The sequence below is a fragment of the Pseudophryne corroboree genome, chromosome 9 (assembly GCF_028390025.1).
Source record: "Pseudophryne corroboree isolate aPseCor3 chromosome 9, aPseCor3.hap2, whole genome shotgun sequence".
NCBI lineage: Eukaryota > Metazoa > Chordata > Amphibia > Anura > Myobatrachidae > Pseudophryne > Pseudophryne corroboree.
Window position 1 is genome coordinate 158,333,954 of NC_086452.1, and position 20,626 is coordinate 158,354,579.

Below are 20,626 nucleotides of genomic sequence, written 5' to 3' on the forward strand. Positions count from 1 at the left end.
GCGCTGTGTCCTCACCGTCCACGCTCGTCCGGCGGCTCCCGCTGTCCTCACAGCTGCCCGGGACCTTCCCCTGCCTGCCAATGTAATTTGGGCTCGGGGGGTCCACGCAGGATGTTTAAGCGGATGTGTTGGAGTGGAGAGCACTCACGCCGAGCTGCTACTCCATGTCCCGCTAGGCCACGCCCCCCCAAACCAATGTGATTTTAAGAAACTCAACACCACGTTGAGATCCCAAGGTGCCACTGGAGGCACAAACGGGGGTTGAATATGCAGCACTCCTTTCACAAACGTCTGAACTTCAGGTAGTGAAGCTAGTTCTTTCTGGAAGAAAATCGACAGAGCCGAGATCTGTACCTTAATGGAGCCTAATTTCAGGCCCATAGTCACTCCTGCTTGTAGGAAATGCAGAAATCGACCTAGTTGAAATTCCTCTGTTGGGGCCTTTTTGGCCTCACACCAAGCAACATATTTCCGCCATATGCGGTGATAATGCTTTACAGTTACATCTTTCCTGGCTTTAATCAGCGTAGGAATGACTTCCTCCGGAATGCCCTTTTCCTTCAGGATCCGGCGTTCAACCGCCATGCCGTCAAACGCAGCCGCGGCAAGTCTTGGAACAGACAGGGCCCCTGCTGCAGCAGGTCCTGTCTGAGCGGCAGAGGCCATGGGTCCTCTGAGATCATCTCTTGAAGTTCCGGGTACCACGCTCGTCTTGGCCAATCCGGAACCACGAGTATTGTTCTTACTCCTCGTTTTCTTATTATTCTCAGTACCCTTGGTATGAGAGGTAGAGGAGGGAACACATAAACTGACTGGTACACCCACGGTGTCACTAGAGCGTCCACAGCTATCGCCTGAGGGTCCCTTGACCTGGCGCAATATCTCTCTAGTTTTTTGTTTAGGCGGGACGCCATCATGTCCACCTTTGGTCGTTCCCATCGATTTACAATCAGCGTGAAGACTTCTGGATGAAGTCCCCACTCTCCCGGGTGGAGGTCGTGCCTGCTGAGAAAGTCTGCTTCCCAGTTGTCCACTCCCGGAATGAACACTGCTGACAGTGCTAGTACGTGATTTTCCGCCCATCGGAGAATCCTTGTGGCTTCTGCCATTGCCATCCTGCTTCTTGTGCCGCCCTGTCGATTTACATGGGCGACTGCCGTGATGTTGTCTGTCTGGATCAGTACCGGCTGGTGTAGAAGCAGGGATTTTGCCTGACTTAGGGCATTGTAAATGGCCCTTGGTTCCAGAATATTTATGTGTAGGGAAGTTTCCTGACTCGACCATAGTCCTTGGAAGTTTCTTCCCTGTGTGACTGCCCCCCAGCCTCGAAGGCTGGCATCCGTGGTCACCAGGACCCAGTCCTGTATGCCGAATCTGCGGCCCTCTAGAAGATGAGCACTCTGCAGCCACCACAGCAGAGACACCCTGGTTCTTGGAGACAGGGTTATTAGGCGATGCATCTGAAGATGCGATCCGGACCATTGGTCCAACAGGTCCCACTGAAAGATTCTGGCATGGAACCTGCCGAAAGGAATTGCTTCGTAAGAAGCCACCATCTTTCCCAGGACCCGCGTGCAGTGATGCACCGATACCTGTTTCGGTTTCAGGAGGTCTCTGACTAGAGATGACAGCTCCTTGGCTTTCTCCTCCGGGAGAAACACTTTTTTCTGGACTGTATCCAGAATCATACCCAGGAACAGTAGACGTGTCGTCGGAACCAGCTGTGATTTTGGAATATTCAGAATCCAACCGTGCTGGTGTAGCACCTCCTGAGATAGTGCTACTCCCACCAACAACTGCTCCTTGGACCTTGCCTTTATTAGGAGATCGTCCAAGTACGGGATAATTAAAACTCCCTTTCTTCGAAGGAGTATCATCATTTCCGCCATTACTTTGGTAAACACCCTCGGTGCCGTGGAGAGTCCAAACGGCAGCGTCTGGAATTGGTAATGGCAATCCTGTACCACAAATCTGAGGTACTCCTGGTGAGGATAGTAAATGGGGACATGCAGGTAAGCATCCTTGATGTCCAGGGATACCATGTAATCCCCCTCGTCCAGGCTTGCAATAACCGCCCTGAGCGATTCCATCTTGAACTTGAATCTTTTTATGTATGTGTTCAAGGATTTCAAATTTAAAATGGGTCTCACCGAACCGTCCGGTTTCGGTACCACAAACAGTGTGGAATAGTAACCCCGTCCTTGTTGAAGTAGGGGCACCTTGACTATCACCTGCTGGGAATACAGCTTGTGAATTGCCTCTAGCACAGCCTCCCTGCCTGAGGGAGTTGTCGGCAAGGCAGATTTTAGGAACCGGTGGGGTGGAGACGCCTCGAATTCCAGTTTGTACCCTTGAGATACTATTTGCAGGATCCAGGGATCCACCTGTGAGCTAGCCCACTGATCGCTGAAATTTTTGAGGCGGCCCCCCACCGTACCTGGCTCCGCCTGTGGAGCCCCACCGTCATGCGGCGGACTTGGAAGAAGCGGGGGAGGACTTTTGCTCCTGGGAACCTGCTGTTTGTTGCAGCCTTTTTCCCCTACCTCTGCCTCTGGACAGAAAGGACCCGCCTTTTCCACGCCTGTTTTTCTGAGTCCGAAAGGACTGTACCTGATAAAACGGCGCCTTTTTAGGCTGTGAGGGAACATGGGGTAAAAATGCTGACTTCCCAGCAGTTGCTGTGGAAACTAGGTCTGAGAGACCATCCCCGAATAACTCCTCACCCTTATAAGGCAAAACTTCCATGTGCCTTTTAGAATCTGCATCCCCTGTCCACTGCCGAGTCCATAAGCCTCTCCTAGCAGAAATGGACAATGCACTTATTTTAGATGCCAGCCGGCAGATCTCCCTCTGTGCATTTCTCATGTATATGACTGAGTCTTTTATATGCTCTATGGTTAGCAGAATAGTGTCCCTGTCTAGGGTGTCAATATTTTCTGACAGGGAATCTGACCACGCAGCGGCAGCACTGCACATCCATGCTGACGCAATAGCTGGTCTAAGTATAATGCCTGAGTGTGTATATACAGACTTCAGGATCGCCTCCTGCTTTCTATCAGCAGGTTCCTTGAGGGCGGCCGTATCCGGAGACGGTAGTGCCACCTTTTTAGACAAACGTGTGAGCGCTTTATCCACCCTAGGTGGTGTCTCCCAACGTGACCTATCCTCTGGCGGGAAAGGGAACGCCATTAGTAACTTCTTAGAGATTACCAATCTTTTATCAGGGAAAGCCCACGCTTCTTCACACACTTCATTTAATTCTTCTGATGGGGGAAAAACTACGGGTAGTTTTTTCTCCCCAAACATAATACCCTTTTTAGTGGTACCTGGGTTTATATCAGAAATTTGTAACACCTCTTTCATTGCTTCAATCATGCAACGAATGGCCTTAGTGGACATTAGACTAGACTCATCGTCGTCGACACTGGTGTCAGTATCCGTGTCGACATCCGTGTCTGCCATCTGAGGTAGCGGGCGTTTTAGAGCCCCCGATGGCCTTTGAGACGCCTGGACAGGCACGAGCTGAGAAGCCGGCTGTCCCGCATTTGGCATGTCGTCAAATTTTTTGTGTAAGGAGTCGACACGTGCACGCAATTCCTTCCATAAGTCCATCCACTCAGGTGTCTGCCCCGCAGGGGGTGACATCCCTTCAATAGGCATCTGCTCCGCCTCCACATCATTATCCTCATCAAACATGTCGACACAGCCGTACCGACACACCGCACACACACAGGGAATGCTCTAACAGAGGACAAGACCCACCAAAGCCCTTTGGGGAGACAGAGTGAGAGTATGCCAGCACACACCAGAGCGCTATATAATGCAGGGACTAACTGAATTATGTCCCCTATAGCTGCTGTTATATATACTGCGCCAAAATTTAGTGCCCCCCCTCTCTTTTTTACCCTTTTCTGTAGTGTAGACTGCAGGGGAGAGCCAGGGAGCTTCCTTCCAGCGGAGCTGTGAGGGAGAAATGGCGCCAGTGTGCTGAAGGAGATAGCTCCGCCCCTTTTTCGCGGACTATTCTCCCGCTTTTTTATGGATTCTGGCAGGGGTAATTATCACATATATAGCCTCTGGGGCTATATATTGTGGTATTTTTGCCAGCCAAGGTGTTTTTATTGCTGCTCAGGGCGCCCCCCCCTAGCGCCCTGCACCCTCAGTGACCGGAGTGTGAAGTGTGAATGAGGATCAATGGCGCACAGCTGCAGTGCTGTGCGCTACCTTGGTGAAGACTGATGTCTTCTGCCGCCGATTTTCCGGACCTCTTCTTGCTTCTGGCTCTGTAAGGGGGACGGCGGCGCGGCTCCGGGACCGAACACCAAGGCCAGTTCCATGCGGTCGATCCCTCTGGAGCTAATGGTGTCCAGTAGCCTAAGAAGCCCAAGCTAGCTGCAAGCAGGTAGGTTCGCTTCTTCTCCCCTCGCTGCAGTGAGCCTGTTGCCAGCAGGTCTCACTGTAAAATAAAAAACCTAATTATATACTTTCTTTCTAGAAGCTCAGGAGAGCCCCTGGTGTGCATCCAACCTCGGCCCGGCACAAAATCTAACTGAGGCTTGGAGGAGGGTCATAGTGGGAGGAGCCAGTGCACACCAGGTGACCTAAAAGCTTTCTTTAGTTGTGCCCAGTCTCCTGCGGAGCCGCTATTCCCCATGGTCCTTTCGGAGTTCCCAGCATCCACTAGGACGTCAGAGAAATGACACAAGTTAAAAAAAAAAATAGAACGGAGGTGTGAGAGGGCAAAGGTGGGGAAGGTTTGGGAGACCTGAAATAAACAGTAAAAATAGATATATATTCTGTGATAGAAGATACACTCCCTATTAATGCTTAGTTTCATTAAACCAATGAGATGACACATACTGTATACCTTATGATCCAATTTATAGAAACCTCAGTATCTAGCACCACCATGTGGTTTAACTGGATCATTGCAATTATAAATTCAGGGGCATTTATATGAACATTCTGGACCTGATTCAGAAGTGTACACAGTTGCAGCCCCTATTGCGATTTTCTCCGGATTCACAGCTGCGGTACTATGCAAATGCTAGTTTTAACCTTTCCCTTGATTACTTGCATGCTCTAGAATATGGAAGCCTAGAGCCACTCAATTTCTATGCCCATTGACAGTGTATTTTTGCCAGTGTCTCTGAACAATCCACCTCCAGAGCATCATCGTGCTCACAATCCACATTTGCACCAGATGCAGTGGCTACGCTGTTTCTAATGCCAGCAATCCTATCTAGAACAACATATGGAGTCATACACACAGGGCAACGCACGCACTATAGGACTTTCCAGGGCGTTTTGTGCACGTACATTAGCAAATAATGGCTAAGCTGCTCTAACATTGGCACTGCGTCCATCTCTGAATCAAGCTCTGCAATTCCGTGTCATCAAAACACAAATGCCACAGGAGGCTTCTGTAGGCGACAGATGGCTCCTGTTAGCATATGTGAGGCCCGAGTGCTGTGTCTGGGAATGCAGCCTTGTATTCCCATAGCAACCATCAGTCACGATTCATGATGGTTACAGGCACCGGCCAGCCTGCCTCAGCTAAGGCTGACTCAGGCTAGCCATAGGATATGGACATCGGGGTCCCGGAAGTCTGCGTCTAATGATGCAGACCCTGGACCCTTCACATCTTCAAAATGGGGAAACATGCCACCATTTTGAACAGAGGTGCCAGGTGCCATCCCCTCTCCGCCGCCCAAACTCTGCAGCATGTCAATCGTACTGCGGCTGACAAGGGGCTGCGAGCGACATTGCAAGACCCATTCTGCACATGTGCAGAATGGGTCTTGCACTGCAGACAACCAAACATAGTATTTACACGTAACCCATCAGGTTCACGTACTAATAGGAATTAGGCCCCAGATTCCCGGGACAATTACCTTTCTCCCTCTCGTGTCCACACTGGGGTTGCCGGAATCTGCGCTTCATAATACTTTGATGCTCGATAACAAAAATTGCTACAGAAACACTGAAACACATAAAATTAAGCTTTATTTTCACAAGCATTTTTTTTTTTTTTTTAATAAAGTGCCAATATAGTACACAGTGCTGTACACCGAATATTCATTATTCACATCAGCACTACTACTACATTCCTATTTTAAGTTAAAAGGACTGTAAAACTATTTTGCAGTAATTTAATTTTCTAGCTACCCTCATTTCATAAATAAGCTATGCTAAACCTAGCAATGAAATAGTGTGCTGGTGGTGGTGATGGGGGGGTTAAATCTATGTCACTGCACAACAAACACTGGGGCAGATGTATTAACCTGGAGACAGCATAGGGAAGTGATAAACCAGTGATAAGTGCAAGGTGATAAATGCACTAGCCAATCAATTCCTAACTGATAATTTGCATATTGGAGCTGATTGGCTAGTGCATTTATCACCTTTCATTTATCACTGGTTTATCACTTCCTTATGCCTTCTCCAGGCTAATACATCTGCCCCACAGAGCCTAATGCAGATGTGGTTGGAGGTGCTATCACTGCAGCAGCAATGCACAATTATGGTAATGTTATAGAAGGTGTCGATATAAGTAGGCACTTCCTGCTTGCATGAGTGATCCGTGCTTAGGACGCAGCATTGGATTGCCTGCGTGGCCGCAGTTCCTACAAAGAAGCCAGGATTTCCTCGGCACTTCTTCAAAGCGGTGAAAACAAGCGTCTTTTTTTGGAAACAGAGGCAGCCGCCACCCCCTCCCCGTCCCAAATATCTGCAGACTGCCACTCTAGTGACATCTGCAGACGTATTGCCCCCAACAAAGCAGGACCCGTACTGTAGTGTTCCTTCTAGGCTGTTTCAGCAGGGTGCTGCACCCTGCCCATTTTTGAAATGTGAAAAAGCACCCTGCCCTTTTTCAGTGCACCCTGCAGGACCATAAATCGCCCCCTTGTATACAGAATGCAACAGTCAGAGTGCATGTTATAATGTTGTCGTCTACTCCTTGCCCATCTCTGAAATTGGAACACAATTTCTATCCTTAGCCAACTGGATGGCAGAGGAGGCACTGTAAATAACACAGCACTCTGATAAAGAGGGAAAGAACAGGGTAAGCAGTGAGCATGTACTGCTTACAGTATTTCCCTAGTAGAACAGACTTATTTTTTTCATATATATTTTAACCCATTGTTTAACTTTTCTGTTTTATAACACATATGGATTATAACTACTTCAGCACTGGAGGAGACATTTATAATTATCTACTTATGTATATGATACAGCCGATCTTTCAAGAAGACTGGACACATACAGTATGTTTCTCAGTACAGAGGTTAGGTGTCTTATATGTATGCATGGGTATATGATTTACTAAGGGCAAAATGTATGTACAAAAACTATAAACATATGCGCTATGCATTGTGCGCAAAGCGTCACATCAAAAATGTGCCCTTCAAAATAAAAATGTGCCCTCTTCAATGCTCAGCACCCTGCCCTAAAAAAAATCCTAGAGTGTACACTAGTACTGTACATGTGCAGTATGCGTCTGGGTCATGCACAAAGTACCAAACTCATATGTTATGAATTAGGCCCACCGTTGTGACAAGTTACTGAATGGTGTCCGCTAGGCGCTTTAAAAGCTAGTGTAGTGCCAACGTTCACAGCACTCAGATAATGACATGATGATACATGGAAGTAATTGTGGAACGTTCATCACCTGTCACACTGACATTAAGCTGCAAGGTTTTGCATGTTCCTCTCTTCGGGCCAAATCCAGAGTTCTGAGCAAACCAGAGGGTTTACGTACACCCCAACGTTGAACTCCAATGATGAACTGCGCATGCACAGGATTCATACTATGCATGTATATATCGGGACCAGCAGTGAAATGAGCGATCTCACTAGATTTGGCATGCATGCATGTTAAATCTAGAGCCGGCGATAGCGACGCGCGGGATCGCACATCACTGTCGTCGGCAGCCTACACTCGGAGAGATCAGTGCTTCATTTCTAAGCAATCTAGTCAGATTGCTTAGAATTTAGGCACGGATCTTTCCGTGTGTACCCCCCTTACGATTTGGGTGCGGTGTGTTGAAACTAAAATCTAAATTGCAGTGTAAAAATAAAGCAGCCAGTATTTACCCTGCACAGAAACAAAATAACCCAGCCACATCTAACTCTCTGTGCACATGTTATATCTGCCCCACCTGCAGTGCACATAGTTTTGCCCATTAGCTAACAAATTTGCTGCTGCGATCAGGTCTGAATTAGGCCCATAGTTACTAGGTGGTACTCACCTTTCTCTCTGTGATGTCATACACCTTATTTGATGTGGTAGAAATTTTATACTTTTGCTTTGAGACCTTATGGAAACAAGAAAATTTGAGGTTAAATCATAGTTTGAGATTTTCTCCTCCCCAAGCATGTGACAGGAGCAGATGCAGCAGGAATACAATAGGAGCTGTGGCTTCACTGTGCGCACAAAAGATGCTAAAAATAGCCATTCGGCAGCATGGTATCGTCCATGACATCCCCAGGTTGATCTGCATGTATGGACAACAAGGAATGTTGTTGACGACCCGTAAGAGCGAGCATCGTTAATTGCATAGTGCATACACACTGGGTGCTAATACAAACAATATCACTCAGAAAATCAGCGATATCGTTTCAAATATATTGCCTAGTGTGTACGCGCCAGAACACTCCAAGTTTTAGTGATATCCATTCATCGACACAGATGGTTAAATTGAGTCACCTGTGCTTAAGTATGGCTATCCTTAAAACCTTAGTGTGGGAATACCGGTCTATTGTATACTGTTTTTGTCTTCTACTATACAGGTCAATTTACTCCACACAAAGTGGTTTATGCAAAGACCAGAGAGATGCAATCAATGCGACTGCATCTATAGATGGAGTATAAATGTTAGACCAGACTCATATGTCATAAAGTGAAGTAACACAAAAACAAATGTTTTCTTATTCCCCAAACACACCTATTTTCTAAGCGATCTGTCTAGCTCGCTTAGAAATTAAGCACGGCTCGCTCCGTGTATACACCCCATAGTGGTGACAATGCGCGGTCCCACGTGAAGCCATCACCCGCTCAGATCTTTAGCACATGCAGGCAACATCTAGTTAGATCGCCTAGCATGTGCATAAAGAACACTAGTTAGCACACATCGCTGTGTGTATAGCGAAGTGTACTGAGAGATCTGTGCTACCCTACATCACTTATCACACAGGCACAAGTCACCCCGTGTGTATGGGGCAATAGGACCATTACAAGGGGAAAGGTGGGACACATTGGAAGAGTGCTATGAAAACTGACAGAGAACTGGTGCTGGCCATGTTCCACAAGACATCTGATTTCATTCAGAATAGTGCTACAAACCTGTACATAGAATAGGATTGGCTGCTAATTGTTACCACCACCTTCCCTACACTCATACTTGTATGCTCCCACTTTTTATAAAATCTACATATTACGTTATACCAGTTATTGTAATGATACGCGGGCAGTAACACAGCAGAAAAGAAGGCTTACCTTTTCAAGCCTGTTGTTACATATGGGATAGCCACACAGCCAGGTTATAGATCTTTCCTCTACTGTATCTTTATAGTGAGATGGAGAAATGAACTTAGCCTGCAGGAAGATAGAAACAGCATCATTATACATTTACATCAATTAATACATTTCTATGCAAATTATATATCAACATTTATATGCTATGACAGGGAGTCTCTCTCTATGCTTCCTACTATCAGGCAAACAGTGCTGTCAATAGCAAAACACCGGTCATTGGCCCTCATTCCGAGTTGATCGCTCACTAGCTGCTTTTAGCAGCAGTGCAAACGCTAAGCCGCCGCCCTCTGGGAGTGTATCTTAGCTTAGCAGAAGTGCGAACGAAAGGTTAGCTGAACAGTGCTGATTTTTTTTCAAGCAGTTTCAGAGTGGCTTCAGACCTACTCCTACCTTGCGATCACTTCAGTCTGTTTAGTTCCTGCTTTGACGTCACAAACACGCCCTGCGTTCGGTCAGCCACTCCCCCGTTTCCCCAGGCACGCCTGCGTTTTTTAGCACACTCCCGGAAAACGGTCAGTTACCTCCCAGAAACACCCACTTCCTGTCAATCACTCACCGATCAACAGAGCGACGGAAAAGAGTCGCTAGACCTTGTGTAAAACTGCATAGTTTTGTGCAAAGTACGTCGCGCGTGCGCACTGCGTCCCATACGCATGCACAGTTTTGCCGTTTTTTTTACCTGAACGCTGCGCTGCAAAAATCGGCAGCCAGCGATAAACTCGGAATGACCACCATAATTCAGACACTCCGCAGACGAGGAACACATGTAGTCACAGAAAGTACTCACTATATGGAGTTCAGCAGCCCAGAAACATTCTGTGCAGTAGACGTACAGAGAGTATGACCTATTTCATACCCTGTGCCATAACAGGAAACAAAATATTAACAATGGGCCTGATTCAGGTGCGGTTGTACGGGTTGGGTATGTGTGATAAGCATAGGTGATGCTTACCTGGAAGCAGCAGCAATGCTCAGAGATAAGTAGATGCCTCCTGCATGCACGTGTGATCCTCTGATGCCTTGAAGGAAACATCAGATCACTCTGCGACTCTATCGGCCGGTTGAGTAACCCTCAGGTAGGGCAGCCATCACAAATGATGTTGTACTATATATTCTTTTATGATATTTTTTACATATGTGATTAAACTACGAGCAGCTTTTCTTTAAAATGATTGAATCGAGATGGTATAAGAATTCACATAGATACCCAAGCATTTAAGCTCTATAAGTAGAACATTCTGATTGTAAGGACATTCTTTCTTCTAATATTAGATATTAAATATTAGAACACTTTTCTCCATTTGATTGGACTGCATATAAGGACGGTGACAGATACAGAAATTGGTAACTGCCATTGTTTTAGGTTTCTGATCACCATTGTGTTTTAACCTTTCGTAACTAAATATATGACATTTTAGTTACAGTTTCTTACGTAGCGCAGCATATTCCGTTGCACTTTACAATAGTAGTTTATAACTGGTAGTGCCCAGTTTTGTTTCTTGTATAAATCATTTTGGGTGACTGGGGTGCACCTAGACTACACAACGGCTGCTGGGATACCAGAGGTGCGTCATTGTAAGTTTTACTTACTCTTTATATATATTGTCGAAGTCAAGAATATTACATACAGAAAACATGCAAACTCCACACGGATGAGTCGCTGTGCGTGTGAATACATGCAGCGTGCACAGCGATATATGGTAGCATACGCATTCACACAGACAAGCCACAAAGATATATTCAACACATATTTCATACCACACATAAATTAAACATGTCAAGCACCAGACATTATAATGTTTTAAATTATATAATGGAGTATAACATCATGTATATGTATTAATGGAAAGGAACAAGATAAACATGTCATGCTTGATGTCAAAATAATCAGAGGAATGAGTGTGTTGGTTTGATACCTGTGATTAGGTTGTAGCACATTGCAATGAGTAGTTATGATTGAATGTAGGAATATGAAGCCACAATTCTAATGACAACAAAGAACATTCCAAGGAAACCAGTGCCTAACCCCTATGATGTCTTCTTCAAGGCTGGACGTTGCTTGCATATGAACTGACCAATAACACATCATGAATGAGAAAGTTCCCTCCCCTGGACCAATAACAGAAGACTCAGTCCCAGACCTGTACTCCCCTAATATACACAGTGTATAGCTGATGGCAGAGACACAAGAAGTTCTGTTTGCTGGTTGCTGTTCGAGATGCTGTTTTCTGCTGTTCTGTGTAGCTGATGTTGAGGCAGATCCAAAGATGAAGAAAACTGTGCATTGAGGGACAGGGTAACGTATGTATGCTGGCTGTTACTGTATGGATTCTTTTGTAACAACTGCTTCCTGGGTATTTGTAAATCTGTAACCATATATATACTGTACATGTGATATATTGTATACATATCCTTTTAATATCAAATATATACATCACTGAGCGTTGGAAATCAGAAAATGTGTGCGAGTGCTTGTTTTCTCTTAAGGGATGTAGTATTTGCGACGTACAGCGCACTTTTATCGTATATAGTAATAAGTTGCGCCTTGCGTCCGCAACATATATTAACGCTGGCATTTTAGATATTTATTAGAAATATATTTGAAATTCACAATATATATACTCCAGCCTTGTTTCATCTACCTCCCTCTCACACATATACTCCAGCCCTGACCCAACCACCTCAATCTCACACATATAGATACCGTAGACCTGCCTCACCGCTGTCAGCCAGACTTTCCCAGTGTGCTACTTGGTCTACCATTATCTTGCACACACATTGTTGCCTTCTCTCTGATTAATGTTAAACGTGATGCTTCCTTGTGTTCCTACATATTTGTTCGTCCGCACTGTTTGTTTGTCTCCGCCATAGCAGTAGCTATTTTGTTGAGGACATTTCAATACAGATATCCTCAGTCGCAGCTGCAGAGGCAGGCTCCATGTCTGTCTGGGCTTAGTACTGTAGTCCTGGCAGTCCCCACTCCTGGCGGCCAAGCCATCAGGTTATACAGACTAGTCACTGCAGTTCCTTCATTCAAGTTAGGAAATCTTCCTCGGAAGATGGAGACCCTGGCTTTGGCACTCCAACAAAACACTCTTCCGTTTTGTGAAAGACCATCTCCACCATCAAACGGCTGTAAACTGTCAGTCGCCTGAGGTCTACAGCCTTACTTTGTCCGAGCATATGTGCAGTATGGGTCCTGTGCATGTGCAGTGTACTGAACATTGGCACATTGCATTATACATGCTAGGGGTTGGGATTAAAATTCTAGCAGTCAGACAACAGACTGTGGAATCCTGATTTTCAGAATCCCGACAGGGGAAAGGTAAATATATTTATCTTACCCCAATGCCCCCCCATAACCCACCCTTGCAGCATGCTAAACCTAACCACCCCCCTCCCGCAGCCTAACCCTAACCCTCCCCGTGAGTGTCCAAACCTAACGCCCTCTCCCCACAGCCTAAACCTAACCCTCCACCCACCCATCCCACAGCCTAACCCTAACCTTCCCCAGGGGTGGCTAAACCTGACCCCCCTCCCCACAGTCTAACCCTAACCTCCCCCCCAACACTGCGGCTTACCTGTCAGATGGGCCAGCACACCCTCGTTCGGGATCCCACCGCCAGGCTTGTGACCCAATTCAGGATGCTGGTGTCGGCATTCCGAATTGGGTCGGGATTCCGGCGTCTATATTTCGACTGCCGTGATCCTGACTGGATTCCTTACTACCACACCTGAATCAGGCACAATATGAGGAGAAAGGCAGGACTGAAACGCCTGCCTCATATGTTTCTAGTAGGTTACTGAACCACTCACCTGTCCTGACAAATAAGAAACTAGCATGCCCCAGCCCAATGCAAAGAGAATGTAGAGTAGCGGGACAGGTAAATATGTTTATTACTTTTGAAGCTAGTCTCCTATAGTCACAAATATTAAAGAAATAACCTCTTACTTAGGAATGAGACAAACATACAGATGTAGCATTTTCTGATGAGACAAACATCACAACCGAGTTCCAGTGTCATGGCATGTATTTTAAGACCCGTAGAATGCAACGCATTGCATGGGTTGCTTGATAAAGCTGTTTGTCCCATCAAAATGTACAAAAAAAGAAGATTTTCATCAGTCAGTTTCATGAAAAACATGCAGCAGTAATTTCTTGAGACTTACGCAGTCCACAAGGAAATCCTCTGTGATATTGTTTTCAAGGAGACGTTCAACAATTAGGTGAGCCCGTTTCTCTGTATCAACCTTCCTCCGTATAGCCCTTTCCAAGGCAGCTCTCCTGTTGGTTCAAGTCACATACAGAATGTTATACAAACATAGGGGATAATTCAGAGTTGATCGTAGATGTGCTAAATTTAACACATCTACGATCATTTACTCTGACATGCGAGGGGACGCCCAGCACGTCAGGCGCATGCGCAGTTCAGACATGATCGCCCGCTGTGCGAAAAAGCACAGCAGTGATCAGGTCTGAACTAGCCCCCTAGTCTGAATCTGTGATAGGCTGCAGAGCTTCCCACTCAGCAACATGCAGCTGTCAGAGACTTCAGTAGTTTTAGATAGGTACAGCTGTTAATATTGCCCCTTATGGGGAAAAAAATAGGATGGCTTCTCAGATTTGTGACATTCAAAATGCCCAACACAAATAATAGGATTTTAATACCTACCGGTAAATCCTTTTCTCCTAGTCCGTAGAGGATGCTGGGGACTCCAAAAGGACCATGGGGTATAGACGGGATCCGCAGGAGACATGGGAACACTATAAGACTTTTACTGGGTGTGAACTGGCTCCTCCCTCTATGCCCCTCCTCCAGACCTCAGTTATAGGAACTGTGCCCAGGGGAGACGGACATTTCGAGGAAAAGGATTTTTGTTAAACTAAGGGTGAGATACATACCAGCTCACACCACAAACACACCGTACAACTGGATTAGCAGGAATATCAGATAACAGTATGAACGAAAAACAGCAACAAGCTGAACATAACCGATACACAACCGTCGTGTAACCGAAAACAACAACCAACGATACAACTGCAAGTAACAGTACGCACTGGGATGGGCGCCCAGCATCCTCTACGGACTAGGAGAAAAGGATTTACCGGTAGGTATTAAAATCCTATTTTCTCTTACGTCCTAGAGGATGCTGGGGACTCCAAAAAGGACCATGGGGTCTATACCAAAGCTCCAGACCGGGTGGGAGAGTGCGAACAACTCTGCAGCACCGATTGAGCAAACATGAGGTCCTCCTCAGCCAGGGTATCAAACTTGTAGAACTTAGCAAAAGTGTTTGTACCCGACCACGTAGCTGCTCGGCAAAGTTGAAGTGCCGAGACCCCTCGGGCAGCCGCCCAAGATGAGCCCACCTTCCTGGTAGAATGGGCCTTTACAGACTTCGGCAACGGCAACCCAGCCGAAGAATGAGCGTGTTGAATCGTATTACAAATCCAGCGTGCAATAGTCTGTTCATCAAGAGATTTTGGCACTGCCACAACATTCGCAGCCACAGGTACCACAAAAGATTGATTTATGTGAAACGAAGAAACCACCTTCGGCAGAAATTGTTGACGAGTCCTCAATTCCGCTCTATCCACATGAAAAATCAAATATGGGCTCTTGTAAGACAAGGACGCCAATTCTGACACTCGTCTGGCAGATGCCAAGGCCGAAAGCATGACCACTTTCCAAGTGAGAAGCTTTAACTCAACCTTTCGCAAAGGTTCAAACCAGTGAGACATAAGAAATTGTAACACCACTTCAAGATCCCACGGTGCCACGGGTGGCACAAACGGAGGATGGATATGCAGCACTCCCTTCACGAAAGTCTGAACCTCAGGAAGGGCGGCCAATTCTTTTTGAAAGAAAATAGATAAAGCCGAAATCTGCACTTTGATGGAACACAATTTCAGGCCTGCATCCACGCCTGCCTGCAAAAAAATGGAGGAAACCACCCAAGTGAAACTCCTCCGCAGGAGCTGTTTTGGCTTCACACCATGACACATATTTTCTCCAAATACGGTGATAATGCTTTGCCGTGACTTCCTTTCTAGCCTTAAGGAGAGTGGGGATGACTTCCCTGGGAATACCTTTACGAGCTAGGATTTGGCATTCAACCTCCACGCCGTCAAACGCAGCAGCGGTAAGTCCAGAAATATGCATGGCCCCTGCAGTAACAGGTCCTCTCTGAGAGGAAGCGGCCAAGGATCTTCTATGAGCAATTCCTGAAGATCCGGATACCAGGCCCTCCGTGGCCAATCTGGAACAACGAGTATTGCCTGAACCCTTGTTCGTCTTATGATCCTCAACACTCTTGGAATGAGAGGAAGCGGAGGGAACACATACACCGACTGAAACACCCACGGAGTTACCAGGGCGTCCACTGCACTGGCTTGGGGGTCCCTTGACCTGGAACAATACCTCGGAAGCTTCTTGTTGAGGCGAATTCCCCAACGCCTTGTCACTTCTGCAAATATCTCTTGATGAAGGGCCCACTCTCCTGGATGGAGATTGTGTCTGCTGAGGAAGTCTGCTTTCCAGTTGTCCACGCCCGGAAGGAAGACTGCTGACAGAGCGCTCACGTGCTGTTCCGTCCAGCGGAGAACTCTTGTGGCCTCCTCCATTGCCGCTCTGCTCTTTGTTCCGCCCTGGCGGTTTACGTACGCCAACGCTGTTATGTTGTCCGACTGAATCAGGACAGGTAGACCTTGAAGAAGGTTTTTCGCTTGCAGAAGGCCGCTGTAATTGGCTCTTAACTCCAGAACATTTATGTGGAGACAAGATTCCTGGCTTGACCATTTTCCCTGGAAACTTCTTTCTTGTGTGACTGCCCCCCAGCCTCGGAGACTTGCATCTGTGGTCAGCAGGACCCAATCCTGGATTCCGAACCTGCGTCCCTCTAGAAGGTGAAAACCGCCACCACAGGAGAGAAATTCTGGTCCTGGAAGATAGACTTATTTTTCGGTGCATGTGCAGGTGAGACCCGGACCATTTGTTCAGCAGGTCCCACTGAAACACCCGGGCATGAAACCTGCCAAACGGAATGGCTTCGTAAGCCGCAACCATCTTCCCTAGCACTCGAGTGCATTCATGAATCGACACTCTTGCCGGTTTCAGTATCTCCTTGACAATGGTCTGGATTTCCAGAGCTTTTTCCGCCGGAAGAAACACTCTCTGTAGTTCCGTGTCTAGGATCATGCCCAAGAAGGGCAGACGAGTTGTCGGGATCAACTGAGACTTTGGCAAATTTAGAATCCAACCATGATGTTGCAGAACCGTCAGGGAGAGTTCCACATTTCTTAGCAACTGCTCTTTTGATCTCGCCTTTATCAGGAGATCGTCCAAGTACGGGATAATTGTGACACCCTGCTTGCATAGGAGTACCATAATTTCCGCCATCACTTTGGTGAAGACCCTCTGGGCCGTGGAAAGCCCAAACGGCAACGTCTGAAATTGGTAATGACAATCCTGCACCGCAAATCTTAGGAAGGCCTGATGAGGAGGATATATCGGGACGTGTAAGTAGGCATCTTTTATGTCGACTGACGACATAAAATCCCCTCTTTCTAGGCTGGATATCACAGCTCAAAGAGATTCCATCTTGAACTTGAAAGTTTTCAAGTACGGATTGAGGGATTTTAGGTTCAGGATCGGTCTGACAGAGCCGTCCGGCTTTGGCACGACAAAGAGGCTCGAATAGAACCCTTCCCCCCATTGGGACGGGGGAACCGGGACAATGACCCTCTGTTGATACAGCTTTTGTATCGCAGCATTTACTACTTCTCTTTCTGGAATAGAAACTGGCAAGGCTGATTTGAAAAATCGGCGAGGGGGCATCTCCTGAAACTCCAGTTTGTACCCCTGGGACACTATGTCTAAGACCCAAGGATCTAGGCCCGATGGAAACCAGACCTGAATGAAGATTCGGAGACGGACCCCCACTGGCACGGACTCCCGAAGGGGAGCCTCAGCATCATGCGGTGGACTTGGCAGAGGCGGGGGAGGACTTTTGGTCCTGGGCGCCAGACACAGCAGGCGACCTTTTCCTCTTCCTCTACCTTTTGAAGCGAGGAAGGACGAGCCCCTTCCTTTTTTGTATTTATTAGGCCGAAAGGACTGCATCTGAGAATGGGGCGCCTTTTTCTGTTGTGCGGGAACATAAGGAAGAAATGATGACTTACCCGCAGTAGCGGTAGACACCAGGTCAGCAAGGCCGTCACCAAACATGACACTACCTTTAAAAGGGAGAGCTTCCATAGCTTTCTTGGAGTCGGCATCAGCATTCCATTGATGAATCCACAGCGCCCTCCTGGCCGAGACCGCCATGGCATTGGCCCTTGATCCCAAGAGGCCAATATCCCTTGCCGCATCCTTTAGGTAAGCTGCAGCGTCCCTGATATAACCAAGAGTCAAAAGAATGTTATCCTTATCAAGGGTATCCATGTCAGATGCCAAATTATCAGCCCACTTAGCAATAGCACTACTCTCCCACGCTGACGCCACGGCAGGCCTGAGGAGTGCACCCGTAGTGACGTAAATGGCCTTCAATGTCGTTTCCTGCTTGCGATCCGCAGGATCCTTGAGGGCAGCTGTGTCAGGAGATGGAAGCGCCACCTTTTTGGACAGTCGGGACAGAGCCTTGTCCACATGGGGAGACGACTCCCATTTCTCCCTGTCGTCAGAGGGGAAAGGATATGCCATAAAAATTCTCTTGGGAATCTGCCACCTTTTGTCAGGCGACTCCCAAGCCTTTTCACAAAGAGCGTTCAGTTCATGAGAGGGGGGAAAAGTCACCTCAGGCTTTTTTCCCTTATACAAACAAACCCTCGTATCTGGAACAGCAGGCACTTCAGAAATATGTAAAACATGTTTAATAGCCACAATCATGTACTGAATACTCTTAACCAATTTCGGATGTAAACTGTGTCTGTGCCGGTATCCGTATCTGCCATCTGGGTAAATGAACGTTTTTGTGACCCTGAGGGGGCCTGTACCTGAGACAAAGCATCCTCCATGGATTTTCTCCACGTTTGTGTCTGAAAATCAGATTTATTCAGCATCTTAGACAATAACGCCACATTTGCATTCAATGTACTCAACATATTCACCCAATGAGCAGTCGGCTGTGCCGACAGAGTCACTCCCAAATCCTTCTCCGCGCCCCCAGTAACTTCCTCCGGGGAGGAACACTCAGCCTCAGACATGTCGACACACTGTAACGATACACCCACACTGGCCAAAGGGGACAGACCCACAGGGAAGCCTGTAGAGAGAACACAGAGGAAGCACGTCAGCTCACACCCCAGCGCCCATATACTACTAAATAAATAATATATGATGTCTGCGCTGTAAATATATAGCACCAATTGTCTGTGCCGCCGCCGCCCCCCACCCCCCCCACCCGTTTTGCTCCCTGTACTTGTAAGGAGAGTGGAGGTCCTGGCCAGGGGTTCACTACGGCTGGCCGGCGGTCGGGCTCCCGGCGCCCAGCATACCGGCGCCGGGAGCCCGACCGCCGGCTGACCGACAGTGTGGCGAGCGCAAATGAGCCCCTTGCGGGCTCGCTGCGCTCGCCACGCTGCGGGCACGGTGGCGCGCTACGCGCGCCACACTATTTTATTCTCCCTCTATGGGGGTCGTGGACCCCCACGAGGGAAAATAAGTGTCGGTATGCCGGCGGTCGGGCTCCCGGCGCCGGTATACTGAGCGCCGGGAGCCCGACCGCCGGTATACAGAAGACCACCCCTGGCCAGCGTCTCTGAATGCACTGTGAAGTAGAGAAAATGGCGCTGGTAAGCTGTGCGGCTAAGCCCCGCCGCTTCCCGGCGTGCTATAGTCCCGCTAAAATTTAAAATATTATACTGGCGGGGGTTTCATACACAGTGCCCAGGCACCCCTAATATGTATATTTGCCAGGGGAAAAAGGCTCCAGTAACCTGCTGCCCAGGGTGCTTCCCCCGAGCGCCCTGCACCCTATGAGTGCCGTTGGTGTGTGGGAGCATGGAGCGCAGCGCGACCGCTGCGTGTTACCTCCGTTACTGAAGTCTTCTGTTCTTCTAATACTCACCCGGCTTCTTTCTTCTGGCTTCTGTGAGGGGGGGGGGTGACGGCGCGGCTCCGGGAACAAGCAGCTAGGCGCACCAAGTGATCGAACCCTCTGGAGCTAATGGTGTCCAGTAGCCTAAGAAGCAGAGCCGTTAACTCAGAAGAAGTAGGTCTGACTTCTCTCCCCTCAGTCCCACGAAGCAGGGAGCCTGTAGCCAGCAGGTCTCCCTGAAAATAAAAAAGCCTAACAAAGTTTTTCCAGAGAAACTCAGTAGAGCTCCCCTAGTGTGTGTCCAGTCTCTCCTGGGCACAGAATCTAACTGAGATCTGGAGGAGGGGCATAGAGGGAGGAGCCAGTTCACACCCAGTAAAAAAGTCTTATAGTGTGCCCATGTCTCCTGCGGATCCCGTCTATACCCCATGGTCCTTTTGGAGTCCCCAGCATCCTCTAGGATATAAGAGAAATTTTATTGCATGTGATGCAATAGCTGAAGCCTCACGAGTGTTTTGACTAGGGGTATCTTAAATAAGAGTCGGGGGGCGTGGCTTGGCACAGCATGGAGTAGGAGCATAGCTTTTAAGCTCCCGCACAAACTCCTACATTAATCCGTTTTAGCCCGATGCTATCTACATAAAAAGTGACTCTACTTCAGCCCTAACTGCTGGTGCATCGCTGGAACTACCTGCCGGTCCCCTCGGACCAATATAACAGCCGTTTGACGGAAGATACTGCGGGTGCTGTCTCAGAGCTGCCTGCGGCGGCCATCTTGCCAGCGTGGGGCGAGACACCTGCCTGACACTCTGCCCTCCGCTCCCCGGCCGCGTACCTCCTGTTTGCCGCCACGGTGCCTGGACGTCCTACGGCTGTCCCTCCGCTATTCGCTCTCCTGACACAGGGAATCCGCGGCGCTTCCGGGTCGGCGCTCTCCGGGGCCGACGCTGACTCTGGGCTGCGTCCCACGTGCTGCACCTTGGAGAGAGGCCTTCTTCACCGCTGCGGGGAGACACGGCGCGGCCTGCACTCCACAAGCCACCGCAGGAG

The 20,626-nt window shown here is 48.0% G+C and overlaps 1 protein-coding gene across 4 annotated transcripts in view; it reads right to left on the reverse strand.

The window, feature by feature from the left end:
* The window catches only part of RPAP2 (RNA polymerase II associated protein 2), a 244,484-nt gene that overhangs the window by 201,070 nt on the left and 22,788 nt on the right, over positions 1-20,626 (reverse strand). For all 4 annotated transcript variants that reach the window (XM_063939890.1, XM_063939888.1, XM_063939889.1 and 1 more), the window contains exons 3-6: positions 13,709-13,823; positions 9,500-9,598; positions 8,253-8,318; positions 5,895-5,983 (exon numbers count right to left, since the gene is read on the reverse strand). In XM_063939890.1, the coding sequence (XP_063795960.1) occupies positions 5,895-5,983; positions 8,253-8,318; positions 9,500-9,598; positions 13,709-13,823 (369 nt within the window). The remainder of the gene's footprint in view (positions 1-5,894; positions 5,984-8,252; positions 8,319-9,499; positions 9,599-13,708; positions 13,824-20,626) is intronic.